The sequence below is a fragment of the Vicugna pacos genome, chromosome 13 (assembly GCF_048564905.1).
Source record: "Vicugna pacos chromosome 13, VicPac4, whole genome shotgun sequence".
Taxonomy (NCBI): domain Eukaryota; kingdom Metazoa; phylum Chordata; class Mammalia; order Artiodactyla; family Camelidae; genus Vicugna; species Vicugna pacos.
The window spans coordinates 42761386-42777932 of record NC_132999.1 but is presented as its reverse complement, the minus strand read 5'-3'; the positions used below and the strand labels follow the sequence as shown (position 1 = coordinate 42777932).

The 16547-nt window shown below is 38.1% G+C and overlaps 1 protein-coding gene and 1 pseudogene across 5 annotated transcripts in view; one reads left to right on the top strand and one right to left on the bottom strand.

Moving 5' to 3' along the window:
* ZMYM6 (zinc finger MYM-type containing 6) overlaps positions 1–8161 on the bottom strand; it is a 37186-nt gene extending 29025 nt beyond the window's left edge. For 2 of the 5 annotated variants that reach the window (XM_072974817.1, XM_031684002.2), the window contains exons 1-2: positions 7744–7935; positions 6774–6940 (exon numbers count right to left, since the gene is read on the bottom strand). In XM_072974817.1, the coding sequence (XP_072830918.1) occupies positions 6774–6866 (93 nt within the window). In that variant the 5' untranslated portion in view covers positions 6867–6940; positions 7744–7935. Of the gene's footprint in view, positions 1–6773; positions 6941–7668; positions 7936–8025 lie in introns of those variants that run through there. The other 3 variants (XM_072974819.1, XM_072974818.1, XM_072974820.1) reach the window with 3 other exon arrangements.
* LOC107034400 (small ribosomal subunit protein eS12-like) lies at positions 4667–5085 on the top strand (annotated as a pseudogene).
* Positions 8162–16547: the final 8386 nt, after the last annotated feature.

The following is a 16547-nucleotide window of genomic DNA, read 5'->3' as shown; positions in this document are numbered from 1 at the left end:
ATGCTATCTTCCTCATAAATGTGCAAATACAATATAACATAATTATATAATGAGCTCAAACCCTGGCCCCCAAGTGAAATTCAGTTCCCGTGTTGTAGCCTCTCTCATCTCCTTTCACTCAGCACACTTGTCATAATACATCATTTCATATGTATCTGGGAGATCATCTGTTTAATGTCTAATACCCTCCTCCTCCTCCCCAAAACATACACTAGAGAAGCATGTCCACTATGGACAGGGATCATCTCTGTTTTTCCACCTCTGTACATTCAGTACGCAGCACAGTCAACATAACACAACAGAGGCAACTATGGGTTCTGACAGCAGATAGAAACAGGTGTGATCTTGGTTCTTAAACAAGTTATTTAATCTTTCTTAGTTTCAATTTTCTTATCTATAAAATAAAGATAATAATATCTAATTCATAGGGCTAGACTGATGGGGGATAAGTGATTTAATACAAATAAAGTATATAACATGATGCATTATAGTTAGCCAAAAGTTAAGCATGATATACAAACAAAAATGCTAGCTAGCTCTTATTATTTTCATAATTATGGCATTTAATAAATATTTGTTAAACAAATGAAGCCAAGCCTATTCAATCCATAGTGGATGTTCTTAAACATTATACTTAAATAACAATATTTATTTATTGGCACTTGCAAGAAGGGGAGGAAGTTACAGGTACCTCTACACACCTTCAACTTACCAAAAAGAACACTTAAAACTCAATAAAAAAAACTCGGTCTCTAGCATTTTCCTAATATGCCTGTTATATTTCTCTGTCAGTTTCTTTGACTTCACAAAGTAGCTGTTCCACACCTTCATCACTCATAAATCCCAACCCCACATATTTTCTGCTCAGTAATGTTTTGATTTCTATTTCCAAAATAAAAGTTTTTTAAAAGTCTTACTTTTCTGAAACAAGGGTGATAATAAACAGTGGTTGTATTTTTAATCTCCCTATACTTTGCAAAACAAACGACTGATATGTCAGTTCTCAAAGTTACTTTGAAATGTCTTTGGATTATTAAATCCAAGAAAATAGAAGCAACTAAGTAAGAACTCCTTCAACATCTTGATTCCCCTCTCCACCGTGCCTACAAATTGATCAACACACTGTCCTTGAACCTTAGAGGAAAAGGCAATCTTCTTAGCCATGGCTAGAATATTGCTTGTGTTCAGGATCCACCCCCCTACTTCTTACAGCACTTCATACTGTCTTTGTGTAGCTTCAGCCTCTGTCCACCTCATCAACTGAAAGAAGCATGAGCTGTAAAGAGGCAAAAAGGCAGTTTATTTGGGGTCTTAGAATTGTAATTTGGGGAATCACAGATTCTGGAGGAACCGAGAACAGTGTCCCACTGGAGGAAATGGGTAGGGGTTTTTATGGGGAAAAGGAGGAAGTTCATGCAGGCTTACACAAGCAACCAAGAATTTGGATTGGAGGACAAATCTGTACATACTACTGGATTATCAAGCGCACCTCTTCCATGACTAGAGAAAGGTATCTTTTCCTTAGTCCAGAAAAAGTCCAGTTATCAGCACTGTTCTTTCCTTTTGGCAACTCAGCCACTCTTCAGCAGTTTTATGTTAGCGTTCAGCAAAAGTTCAGCATGGGCAGCCAACACGGAGGTCCTCGGGGCAGTCTCAGTCATTCCTGACACTGTTTCTTGCACAATCTCCATGCTGGTTTCTCCTCAGCTTATAAGGAACCTATTCCCTAAGAAACTACTGCCCTCCCTTTCTCTCCCTTTACAACCAAACTTAGAGAAAACATACTCCATTCTTTCTTTACTTCCTCACTTTGATTCTCTCCTGAACCCAATGCAATCAAGCCACTGCTTCTTAAGATGACCAATCAACTCACAATTGCTTAAATCATTCAACATTTTTAGGTTTTTATCTCGGCCTCTGATATATCTGGCACTGCCAATGATTCCATCAGTTGTCTTCTGTTTATGTTACTTCAACTCATTACTATTTCTTAGTATCCTTCATTGATCTTATTATATTCACCCCTAAAGTCAACGGTTCCCAAATTCTGTGGCATCAGAAGCCTCCAAAAGTCTTGATAAGACATAGACTGCTGGGTTTCAGCCTCAGAGCTTCTGATTCAGCAGGTCTGGAGTGGGGCCCAAGAAGACACATTTCTAACAAGTTCCCAGGTAATGATGAGGCTGCTGCCTGGGGGACTACTTTGAAGCCATTCTGAAGACCCAAATTAACCTAGTTCCCAGCTTTCTATCCTGAGCTCTACTTTTCTTCTCTCTTGTTCCCTGAACAATCTCATCCGCATTCAGGACTTCAACTATCGTCTATCAGAGGTAGCAAATAAAAATATAACAGACTCAGTTAAATCTGGATTTCAAATAAACAACAAATAATTTTAGTATATCCCAAATATTGCATGAAACATACTTATATGAAAAAATAATCATCATTCATTTGACAGTCAAAATTAACATAGCATTCTACATTTTATCTGGCAACACTATAAATACAGGTAGATAACTTACTAATCTCTAAATACCATATCCATATGTGCAAATACCTCCTAGTGCAAATTACAACTTGAATGTCCCATGAGCCCCTTAAAAACAACAGATCCCAAACTACTTATTACTTCCCCCTAAATCCTATTCGTAGCCCCTCAGTAAATAGTATCATCACAAACTCAACTCACTGAGGCCAGAAACCTCTGAGTATTCCCGGACTCCTCTTTGATCCTCACACCTCATATGCTATCTCTAAGTTAAATCAATTCTACTTAAATATGTAAAATCTATTCTCATCTCCCACTTTACTGTTGAAATACTCAACCACTAAACATGCCACATTGTCTCATTCCTCCATGACTTGGCACATGCTGTTCTGTCTGAAGGTCTTAATCAAGTGTTATAACTCATGTGCTGCCTGCCCTGGGTAGCCTTCCTCTTCTCCCTAGACAGACCTAAAGGTGCCTTTCCCTATGCTCCCAAGGCACCTTACACAATTTTTTAAAATTACAATAATTACATAATATTGTGATTTTGTATCTGGACAGAGGTGGCACAAAGCAACAGAAAGAATATAAGTTTGGAGCCAGTTAGAATGAAGTTCCTATTCTACCTCTGATGCTTCTTTTGAGTTTGGTAAGTTACTTAACCTATCCTACCCTCAGATCCGTCCTATGGTTGTTGAGAAGGCATAAGACATACTTAGCATAGTTAGCATACCAACTGACAGGGCACAGTCACTCAACAAATCATTACCTTTCATTTCCATAACTTTACTCCCCCTTACGCTATCAATTTGGTTGAGAGCAGAGGCCCTATCTTTTCACTTCTGCAGCTCTTCTGAAAACAAAATCACTAATACAGCTTAGCATCCTGGTTAAGGGTTTGGGCTCTTGAACCAGAATGCTTGGGTTCAAATGCTAGCTCAGCCATTTACTAGTTGGGGTACGTTTAGCAAGTTACTATCTGTGTCTCAGTTTCCTTGTGTGTAAAGCAGGAATAGTAATGGTACTTAATTTGTATGGTTGTGAGTGTTGTGTGAATTCATTATGCAAACTGCTTAGAACCCTGTTCAACAAGTGCTACAGGTTATATAAGCAGGAATAGCTCAACCATAGCTTTAATATCCAGAACAGATCCTTAGTATATCAGAAAATATTAAATTTTTTCAATTTTTTGTCTATCTTCCAATATTCACACAACATGAAAAATGGCACACACTATTTGTTCAATTGGTTTTTCCATCATAGTCCACACTCAATCATGAAAAATTACAGCCCATTCATCTTGAAGCATTAATATAAGCCAAAGAGAACTCAGTAAGTCCCCATCGATTTAAATTTACAATGTAAGCTGTTACAGGATTTTCATTACCATAATTTTTATATTCAGAAAGAACACTCAACTCATAGTACAATATTTGTTAAATTTTTATACTACAGGCAAGATACAATGAAAGAAATATTGGATCTGGAATTTTAAAAAACTAGTTTTGCATTTCAGCTTTGCCATGAGACCCTGGTGAAATAAGCTGTTCCTTCAGGCTCAGCTTCCTCATCTGTGAAACACAGGCCCTTTTATTCTAATTACTGAGCACGCACTTTGTGGCAGTCACTGTGCAAGGAACTGAGGATTCAGGTCAAATAAGACCAGACTCTGTATGAAAACAAAATTCATTGACCTGTAGATGCCACAATAAAAGTGAAGGCACTATACAATTAAAAAAAGGGGGCAGGAGAGAATGGTTACTTCTACCTCTAAGTGACAGACAGTTAAACTATATCTTAAAAGAAAAGAAAAATTTCACCAAGCTACCTAGTTAAGGATAGCACAGGCAAAAGAAATGGCATATACAAAGGTAAGGAAATAAAAATCAACAGAATATACCTTTTTGTGAAATGCAAATAGTCTGCAGGAGCATAGATTTAAAAAGGTAGGAAGGATGAGTGATGATACTGAAGAGGGAAACAAAGGCGTAAACATGGATATTTCAGATGTCACACTAAGAAGTTTGTTTTAAAGACAGGGTCTTTAAAGGGAGCAATGTCATCAGAGCTATAAAGAGTACCATGGTGCTCTTTCCTGTCACTATGGGGTCCTGAGGAAGCAGAAGCTCAGTGCATTCAAGAGTTGGCTCTACCCATAACCCATCGCCATGGCTGTAACCCACCGCCTTGGTGGAGGAAGGCATTGCTGCTGGAGGTGTAAGAGATGTTAACACTGCTTTACAAGAGGTGCTGAAGACCGCCCTCATCCACAATGGCTTAGCTTGTGGAATCTGAGAAGCTACCAAAGCTGAGACAAGTATCAAGCCCATCTCTGCATGCTTGCATCCAACTGTAATGAGCTTATGCCAAGTTGGTGGAGGTCCTTGTGCCAAACGCCAAGTCAACCTAATTAAGGTTGATGACAACAAGAAACTAGGGGAATGGTAGGCCTCTGTAAAACTGACAGTAGATGAAAAACCCTATAAAGTGACTGGTTGCAATTGGTGGTTAAGGACTATGGCAAAAAGTCTCAGGCTAAGGATGTCATTGAGGAGTACTTCAAATGCAAGACAAAAAACTTGGCTCTAGTTTCTTAAAAAAAAAAAAAAGGTACCATGGTATCACTACACAGTGTTTTGGTGTGGTAAGTGACTGAAGAGATTAGCATGAATAGAAAACTGAATAAAGGTCCAGATGAGAAATAATGAAGCAGGAAGGGTAAAGGCAGGGTAAAAGAAAAGTCTTTAAAGGTAGAATCTATAAAACTTGGCAAACAAATGGTTACTTTTGGCAAAGGAAGAGGAAGAACTTAACACCTGAGGGAAAATAAGTGTCGGATACCACCCCCCCACCTCACGTCCTATAGACACTCCTTCAGAACCCTTGGCGGCACAGCACTTTAGGAAGGCAGGTGTGAAGTTGAAGAACGAGACACACCTATTTGCCATCCCTGTCCTGGGATGATACTACCTTTGAGACTGTATGAGAAATAAATAATTATCATTACTATTTATTATTTTGTCATTTATATTTTGAATATTATTGGTTTGCTTATGCAATAAAAACCAATAACTAGAGTATAAAGCAAAAGAACTGTCCAATAAGGGGGAAAAATCATTTTTTTTGCCAAAACAAATAACTGATATCTCCACATTGGTCTCCACAGATTTTCAATGTAGGTCCCTAAAGGGTGGCCATATGATCTTTCCAAACATGTTTACCTTACTCTCCCATGTAAAGCCGACAATGGCTTCCCAAAGCTCTCAGGATAAGACCAAAGTCTGTAACAGGGTCAGCAAGGTCTTGCATAACCTGGCCACAGACTAGCTTCAGTGCCTCACCCTAGAAGCAGGATGGCATGGGCTCTGAAGTCTGACTACCTGGATCTGAATCTAGTCTTTGCCATTTATGAACTGTGATCTGAGGTAAACTGCTTGACTTCTTTGTACTTTGGTTTCCTCATCTGTAAAATGGAAGTAATAATGTGGTTGTGAGAATGGCACAGTTTAAGCACAAATACGTATTAATGAGAATAGTTAATACTTATAATGTCATATACTCTACATATGGATATACTAATACCACTATAGATATTTTTATCATCATCATTATCATAATTTTTCACAATTTTCATATCTTTTCTGTTCTAGCCCACTGGTCTTATAATTCTTCAAAAGAACCATGCATCTTCCCAACTCAGAGTTTTTCTATATGCAGATCCCTCTGGTGAACCACTCTCCTCCATGCCTTTGCCTAGTCAATTCATTCTTTGTAATTCAGCTTACAAATCCTTCTGTAGTCCCCTGCCCCCAATCAAAACCAGGTCAGATTCCCCATGTTAGGCTTTTCTGTCATAGTTTGTAATTATATATATTATTTGATCAGTTACTTGTGTAATGTCTGTCACCTCTACTAACCTACAAGCTCTATGAGGGAAGGGACTAAACTGACTTTGCTCACTCCTGGATCCCCAGAACCTGGCACAGAACAGACCACAATTACTTATAGAATAAAAGGAAACTACTATCAGATACAAGAGAATTTTTTTAAAGGTATTAAGTATGGGAAAACAGTAATACACATTACTTTCCTCTCACAAAAAGAAATATAATACAGTTACCACATTTTTTTTCATTCAAAGAGCAGAAAAGGTGATTTTACTCATCTAATGAGGGAAAAAAATCAATTTGGGTTACAAGTCAGAAACTACCTAACTAAAACTTTGAATTCACCAGACAGAAAAGAGGAAATAAAAGTTTTTTAAAAATAAAGATGAAATGCTTACTTGAGCATTGTCAGGTTCTTCTTTAATTTTGTCCAAAAGCCCCTGCTGTGGTGCCATTGCTTTGCCACATTCACCATCCAAAGGTTCTTTCATTCTAATTTTTTATGTAAAGGAATTCCCCAGTTTAAAACTAATAGATTTCTTCTTGGTAATGAATAGCTGGATTCCTAAAACACAACATAAAGGATTGGTACTCAGGTTTATTCTTTTTCTTCTTCTTTATATCAAAAGCTTTCTACTGAGCAAAAGGTTTTATTGCTAAGCATTTGAAAAACAACTCTTCTGGGGCCATGACTGTCCTCCTTTATTTCTACTTTCTGCTCCTTTAGCAGCTAACTTCACATAAGAAAACGGCAATAGCTCCCACTTCCCTAATATCTTTAAAAAGCAAACACTCTGGTCTTTTATGTGTTGAAAGTTACTGAGGGAATTAGACTAGCAAACCAAGACGTGGGAGGAAGTTACCGAGCTCTTGGAAGAAAAGACTCAGAAATACAGTTCCTGACTCCATGAGAATTAATACTTAGAGGCCCACCTCAGCTTTTACTTCTCAAAGTGGAGCACACCAAGCTCCCCAACTCCACTTCTAACTCAGCCTTCACTGGAGGCCTCCTTAAAGACCCCGTCTCTTGGCCTAACGATAGATCAGAGCGCAAGATGCCACCACAAATGAACACGTATGCCCTCAGCTAAGGTGGACCACCTACACCTTTCAGGGTCTCCAAGGAGGGCATGCTCAGGAATGAGCCCCTATGAGCTCCGCTTTCCAATCTCCTTGTTGTAAACAAGATAATCTATTAGTCATTCAGCAGACTTCCCTTCTCCTAAGACAAAACGTACTAAACAGAACCCAGTAAACCTGAAGCAAAAGGAAGCTCTCCAAAGTTGTCTTTACCCAGTCAAGCCAAGCATGGAAATTGGCAACTGGCTTAATAGTCTGCGCGAGAGATGAGAATTTCTGACCACTTGCCAGAGTTATAACAATCTATGGGCGCTCGTGTCGTATTCGCTCCGAAATTCACGTCCCCACCAATAGTTCCCACGCCCGTCACCGACTACAAACGCGGCAACGTTGAATCGGAAGAAGAGAACGCGACCCGCATATGCCCATCAGCGTGTCCCCGCCGCGAAACCGCAACGCGTCAGCCTCCCAGCCCGACGGCGCCGCTTCCGCCCGGTGCCCACCTCGTCACGTGGCGCGGCCGCCGCCCCGCCCCGCGCGGCCCCTCCCGCTGACACCGGCCGCGCTCACCTTCTGGTGGCCTCCCTGCTCGCCGGGAGCACCGACCGGGGAAGGGAGAACAGGACCCAAGGCCCCAGCGCCGAGGCGAAGATTATTTTCTCTTACTGGAATTCTTCGCCTGAGCCATAGCAACGCAACACCCGGGAAACTGCGCGTGTGCTGCCCTGGTCTCCGCCCCCACTTTCCCATCATGCTCTAGACCTGAGCTGAGTAGGTCTTCCCAGCATTCCCCTTTTCTGAGTTATGGTTGACTTCTTAAAGAGACCGAGACCCAACGATAAAAAGGTAGATGAAAGAATTTGGGGAGACTCTTAGGGGTGTTAGATGACGCTGTAAGTGCTCTGCACCATTCTTTTAATGCTCATTTCCAGAAAGGCGATCTACCCAGAGAACATGAATAAATAGTTGATATTAAGCCAAGTGCTTGGTGAACACTTGATAGGAATCACTCCACTCAGTCCTCACAACAATCCCAAGAGGTACAACTTTTTATCTGGGAGATGTAAATAAACAGATTAATTAACTTGTTCAAAGTCAGGATTTGGACCTAACAACAACAACAACTACTACTACTACTACAGACAACAAAGTCAAGATTTGGTATTTTTTCATTCAACATTGTTTCAGAGGTACATCTGTGATTTGTGAGGCTGTCATTTAGTCATTTTGACTTCTGTATACTATTCCATTTTATGATCCGCTACAATTTAACCATCTACTACTGGTGGGCATTTGAATATTTCCAATTTTCGACTATTAGGATTAATGGTGCTCTGGACATTCCTCCTCTTTATGACACATATGCTAGGTTTATACCTAGCAGTGAACTTGTTTGTTACATATGTGTGAAACGTAAATGAATAATGTCTAACAATTTTAGAAAGTAGTTTTGGGCTGTAATCCCACCAGCCATTTATGAGAGTTCTAGTCACCCCACATCCTTACCAATAATTACTGCTGTACATCTTTTTAATTTTAACAATTCGTGGGGGTATAGTAGTATCTCATCGTGTTTTTAATTTGGACTTCCCAGATGTCAAATGAGGTTGAACCCATTTTCATGTTTTTGGATATCTGAATATCCTCTTTTATGAAGTGCCTGTTCAGATCTCTTACCCATTTTTGTATTGGATTGTCTGTCACTTACATATGGAGATATATTCTGAAAATGCATTCTTTGTTGAATTTATATTGCAAATATCTTCTCCCACTCAGTGGCTAGCTTTTCCACTTTATTATTGGCATCTTTTGGTGAACATAAAAGACCTTTATGCTTAGTGTTTCTTGTGTCCTGTCAAGGACTTTCCTACAAAGGCCTAATTAATTTAAGGAATTGTTATTACTTCTTTCTCATTTAGGTCTATAAACCATCTGAATTGGCTTTTGTGTATGGTGTAGGGTAAATCAAGTTTTATTTTTTCCATGTGAATGTTAAATTGATTGTTATTTTTAAGTCTGTCCTATCCCCTTCTGTTCTTTATTGTTAGCTTTGCATATATAAGTTGTCTATAAATCTGTGGGTTTGTTTCAAGACTATGTAATCTCTTCCCTTTGTCTCTCTTTGTGGAAATATCACACTATCTTAATTTCTGTAACAGCATTATAATAAAACTTGGTATCTGGTAGAAAAAGCCCTCCTTCCCATTATGTTCTTCAAGACTGTCTTGGCTTTTCTTGATTTTTTTGCATATTCATATACATTTTAGAATCAGGTAGGATTTTGTTTAGTACTGCACTAAAGCTGTAAACCTGTTTCGAGAATTGGCAATTGTTATTCATTGTGTTGAATTGTGTCCCCCCCAAAAGATAACCTAACACTCAGAATATGACTTTATTTGGAAATAAAGTTGTTGCAGGTGTAATTAATTAAGATGAGGTTATATTGGAGTAGGGTTGGCCCTTAATCTGATATGACTGGTGTCTGTATAAGAAAGAAATGTAGAGACAGACCCATGACGGGAGAACCCCAGGTAACAATTGGAGCAGAGATTGAAGTGCTGCTGCTGCAAGCCAAGGAATGCCAAAGATTGGAGATAAACATCAGAAGCTAAAAGATGCAAGGCAAGATTCTCCCATACAGGTTTCAAAGAGAGAATGGCTCTGCTGACATCTTGATTTTGAACTTCAAGCCTCCAGAACTGTGGAATAAATTTTTATTTGTAGCACGATATAACAGCAGGCTCAGGAAACTAAGACGGCATTATATAGGATTGAATCTTCCAATCCATGAGAATGGTATATCTCTCCATTTATTTAAATGCCTGTCATTTCTCTTAATAATGTTTTATAGTTTTAAGTGTAGAAATCACACATCTTTTTTAGGTTTATTCTAGATCTTTGATATTTTGTGTTATTTTAAGTGGTAAATTTTTATTTTCTAATAGTTTATTTCCAGTATATATATAGAACCACAATTGACTTTTGTATGTTGGTCTTGAATCCAGAACTGTTGCTAAATTCAGTTATTAATTCTAATAGATTATCCATATATTTAAAAACTTTTTAAAAATTCTAAGTATGTAGAGAATGACAAATTTATCTCTTCCTTTCCAAGTATATGACTTTAATTTATTTAATTTTCTTGCCTTATTGCTCTGACTAAAACTTCAAGTAATGTGTTAAATGAGAAAAATGACATTGGGCATCTCTGTCTTCTTCCTGCTATGTTGCTTTCAACAAACATACAATCATTAAATACTGCATTTGCTTTGGAACTTTTGCAATCACCTATGGGGGATTAAATATGCTAAATTCTTTTCAAATCTTCCCATCAAGAAAAAGAGTCTGTTTCCTACCCCTTGTTTCTGTGTCGACCCTGTGAATGATTTTGACTGATAGAATATTACAGAACTGATATCATGTGAATTCCCAAGTGTAGGCCTTAATAGTCTTTACAGCTTCTGCTTTCATTTTCTTGGAATGTTCCCACAACATACCAAGGTAAGATAAGCTAAACAACTGAATGATGAGAAATCATGCAGACAATGGCCCCAAGGCCAGCACCAAGGTCCCATATATGTGAATGAAACCATCTTATAGCCTCCAGGTTGCTAGATGACTGAGCTCAGGCAGAAGAATTGCCCAGCTAAGCCAAAATTGTAGAATCACAGATAAATTCATGGTTCTTGTTTTAAGTCAGTAAATTTGGGGGTGCTTTGTTCATAAGCAGTAGATAGCTATTCCAGAATTGTTTCTAGAACTGGAGTACTGCCATAACTAAAACCTAAAACATGGGACATTGGCTTTGGAACCAGACAGCAGGCAAGGTCTGGAAAGACAGCAAGGAGACTGTTAGTGGAGTCTAGAAGAGCAGTGCCTGCTCTATTGGAGTCTGGAGAAAGACTAACCAGTGTTATATAATGGCAAAATGTTTGGCAGCACTGCTACCTTTAATACCTGTACTACCTGTACTAACTTAGAAGGTAGAAAATGTACATAATGAACTTGTGGACATGGCTTAGGAGATTTCCAGACAGAATATTTTTGAAGTGCCTACCGATTTATTTTAACCACCTATGATAAGATATTGCAAAATAGAAATAAGCTAAAGAAGGAATTGTTTTTGTTTTCAAGCAGAAATTAGACAAAATATAAAGGGCCTAGGACAATCTCTTCAGCTAGAGAAATATCATCAAAATAAGAAATGACCTCAGAAAAAAGATCAAATCTAGGACATCACTAGTAAAATGTGGCCTCGAGGTCAAAATCAACTCAAGTGTGCAGCTGCAAGACCTCATAAGGAGTTAAACAGTACTTCATAAGCCCTTTCATCTAGACAAAAGGGCTTCTAAAAAATGTAAGGACCTCGTCCCATAGCAACCTGACATACTCAAAGTAGAGTGAGTTCTGCTTCAGAACGTTTGGATGTGGTTTGGGGAGAATGGAATGAATCTCAGTAAGAATCATAAACATTCACAAAGTTTTTAAAAGGAGTATTTTGGCAAAAGTAAAATCTTAGACTATAGGTGGCAATGACAATTTGAAATGCGTAATCTCTGGGCTCCAACTTTCCATGGGCAGAGAAAAGCTGAAAAGGATACTCAGCTGCAAAAATGGACCATTTCTTATGGAAAAAGAAAATTTCTCAGGGGGCAAACCCATAAACCCAGAGAGCGGAAGCAAATGCCTCTGAAAAATGGATTATGAAACCATTCCCAGAGAACAAAACAATCAAGAGCATTTACTGTCCTTAGAGTAGAAGAATCTGACAACAAATACCCAGGTTGTGAATTACTGTGAATCAGTGACTATTATGTGCTTTCTGTCTTTCCTCTTTTTGAACAGGAGTGTCTACTGGAGTTATGTTTCTGTATCATCAGATGTGTTGGGTGTGAGGGGCATGCAGTAGAGGGGACAGATAGCTGATCTTTTTAGTTCACAGCTCTCTGGATTGAAAAAGTTGCTCATGAGGAGCTGCACCCAATGAACTACACCAGAGGAGTTTCATCTTCATAGGCCTGATTTATATGGGAGATTGTTGGAGGATGGCGGGAAAGAAAAGTGCCCACCAAACTGAGAAGGCAACTTGAAACTGAAAAATGAGGCAGGCAGCTCCATATACTCAATGGATCAGCTTATTATAGGGTAACTTACACACAAGTAGGATCAGGAGGACAATGATCTGGAAGCATTTCCAGCTACACTCCACACCACTGAAGGCATTGGGACCCTTTTATAGTTAACCTAGGGTATGGCGGTATATGCTTGGAAACAGGAAGTGCATTCCTAAGTCAAGAATCATGAATGGATAACTAGTCTCACGGGCACCAGAAAATATGTCAGCAAAGGTCTTCATTATTATTTGGAGAGTAACAGAGCATAGAGACCACCTGGACCCTAAAGATCATTAAACAATATCTATTAATTACAAAGTGTATGGTGACAGAGAAGAGATTTACTACATTGTATGGCCCCAGTTAAGGTCGGTGGAAGAACAGGAGGAATTGAAAGAGCCCAAGATGGCATCAGTTATGCTAACAGCCATACAAAGATCATGGACTTAATCCAATGTCATAATGGCTGAGGAGATGAATGTATTTAAATTGGCAAGGGATGTGAATTGTTATGACCAGAAGGTGAACTATGAAAAATTGTTTCCAAAAATGGCACCACTAATTCCACCTATTTCTGTATATAAATGATGATTCTCCCATCAAGAGGTAGAGTCTACTTAAATAGGTGCAGCCACTATGGAAGAGAGTATGGAAGTATCTTAAAAAACTAAAAATAGAACTACCATATGATCTGGCAATTCCACTCCTTCAGGCATAGATGAAGAAAATGAAAACATTAATTCAAAAACATAAATGCTCCCCAGTGTTTATAGCAGCATTATTTACAATTGCTAAGATATGGAAGCAACCTAAGCATCCATCAACAGATCAAAGGATAAAAAAGAGGTGATATATATGTATATATAATGGAATACTAGTCAGCCATTAAAAAGAATGAAATTTTGCCATTTGCTGCAACATGGTTGGACTTGGAAGCCATTATACTAAGTGAAATAAGTCAGATATAGAAAGACAAATACTGTATGATATCACTGACATGTGGAATCTAAAAAATGCAACAAACTGATGAATATAACAAAAAAGCAGACTCACAGATATAGAGAATAAACCATTGGTTACCAGTGGGAAGAGGGTGAGAGGGGCAATATAAGTGTAGAGGATTAAGAGGCACAAATTATTAGGTGTAAAATAAGCTACAAGGATATATTGTACAACACAGGAATTATAGCAAATATTTTCTAATAACTATAAATGGAGTATAACCTTTAAAAATTATGAACCACTATAGAGTATACCTACAATTTATATAATACTGTATATCAAGTATACTTCAATTAAAAAAATATAGGACAATGCTAGCCCCCTAGTACCCCCACTTCTGGGGAAATGAATCCCCCCTTTGGGGTCCCCCCTTCTATGAACACTAATTTTTTGTTTTTGTTGAAGTATAGTTCATTTACGATGTCATGCTAGTTTCTGATGTATAGCAAAGTGATTCAGATATATATATGTATTCTTTTTCATATTCTTTTCCATTATGGTTCATTATAGGATATTGAATATACTTCCCTGTGCTATACAATAGGACTTTGTTGTTTATTTTATATATAGTAGTTTGTATCTGCTAATACTAAACTCCTAATTCATCTCTCCCCACCACCTTTCCCCTTTGGTAACCATGAGTTGTTTTTCTATGTCCGAGTCTGTTTCTGTTTTGTAAATAACTTCATTTGCATCCTATTTTAGATTCCACATATAAGTGATATTATATATTTGTCTTTGTCTGACTTACTTCACTTAATATGATAATCTGTAGGTCCATCCATGTTGCTGCAAATGTCATTATTTCATTCTTTCTATGGTTGAGTAGTATTCCATTGTATATATATACCATAACTTCTTTATCCAATCATCTGCTGATGGACATTTAGGTTGCTCCCATATTTTGGCTATTGTAAATAGTGCTGCTATGAACACTTGGCCTCTAGGGCAAATCACTTACCACTGAAGCCTCAGTTTCTTATCTGATCTAGGTTCTTGATTATAAGCAACAGAAACCAAGTCTGATTATTTTAAACCAAAAAGGGGAAATATATGCGATGGCTATCGATGGCTTGCAGAATGATAAGAAGCTAAAAGAAAAGGTTTAGACAATGGACAGAAGCAAGGACCTCCCAAGATCTGTCGGAAGAATAGCTTGATCCCTGTCACTGATATTGCTAAAATAAACCTTTTGCCAACATTCTGTCTTTTAGTCTGGGTAATCTAAATGCTAAAATAACCTTCCAAATAATAGACGTTCTACACAATGAAGCTTGTTTTTATCATGCACAACAGTCTAACATGGGTGCTCATGGTCTAGTAGCTTTCCTGGGCAGCTCTTCTCTAGGCAGTGTTTCAGGGACTCACACTCTATCTTGTGGCTCTATCCTGCTCTGTGTCTGTGTAGTCCTCTGTATTTAGCCAGTGTTTGGGAAGACAGAGGGCAAAGATCCCATGTGGGAGGCTTATATAGGTCAGGCTTAGATGTTGGGCATGATTTCTATCTACATTCCATTGTCCAGAACTTAAGTCACATGGTTGCACTTAACTGCAAGGAAAATGTAGTCCATCTACATTTGCCTAGGAAGATAAGAAAAGGAGATTTGGTGAACGGTTGACAGTCTCTGTCACATTACTTGAATGAGATTCAAAGTTCTAAGAATGATCATTTGGCCAAGTTTAGGTCACATGATAACCTATTGGCCATATCAGGAAGGAAATGCAGGAAGAATTTATCCCTCTTTATTCCATTGTGAGAGGAAGCGTAGGAGGCAGACAGAGGGACTGCCCTCACTTGCAGTGAAGAATATCCCTAAATGGGAGATGAGGGCACTTAGAAGCAGGGGGAGAGGTAAATGCTAGACAGCCAGAAATGACAAATGTCCAATATATCTGTAATCTACATGGATTAAACAAGAAAGTCTCTAAGGGATTTTCCAGCTTTAACAGTTTATGATTCACAGATACAGAAAACAAGCTACTGGATATCAGTGAGGAGAGGGAAGTGGGGAGGGACAAGATAGTGTTAGAGGATTAAGAGATACAAATTACTGTGGGTAAATAAATAAGGCACAAGGATATTTTGTGCAGTACAGGGAAATACTGTCATTATTTTGTATTTACTTTAAGTGGAGTATAATTTATAGAAATATTTAATCACTATGCTATATACCTGAAATTAATATAATATTGTAAATCAACTACACTTCAGTTTAAAAAAATCATTTATGATTCAGATGCAGGAACTAAAAAAAATAGATGTTCAGAGATTTCTATTGAGGGAATAGTGTTCCCTTAGTCCTGAGGGCATCCCTGACATCCAAAAGAGCAAATAAATCATAGGACAAGATATTATTTGTCAATGTATGGAAATGTGTGAGTGGTAAATAGAAACATATAGTCTAAGAAAACTACAATTCAGCGACACAACATGTTATGATGGAAAACAGCACTGCAAGGTCATAACCTTAAAATACATATATTTTTCCAGGTTTTTAAATACTAAAAGAGGACCAGTAGCAGCTTTAATATTTTTACCCAACATTTATTCTTATGTACACCTTTAAAACCTAAATTTGGTCTCTGGTGGTTTTTTCCCACCAAGAGAATCTGGAACTGATTGCAGAGCAGATGATTCTGTGGGGCAGGAGAAAAATCAGTATATCTTTGAAACATTCTGCTGTGGCAAGAAAGAAAGGATGTTTCAAGGATGTCAGCAGCAGAGCTAAAAGGAAGCTTAAAGATGTAACCCCTGACCAACTTGCAATTATTTTATTTTATTTTATTTTATTTTATTTTATTTTATCTTATTTTTAATTAATTTCTTTTTTAGTTTTTACCTCTTAATTCCCTACCCATATCTTGACTCTCCCCTCTTCCCTCTCCCCTCTGGTAACTGCCAGTTTGTTCTCTATATCTGTGAGTCAGTTTCTGTTTTGTTATGTCCATATGTCTGTTTTATTTTTTAGATTCTAC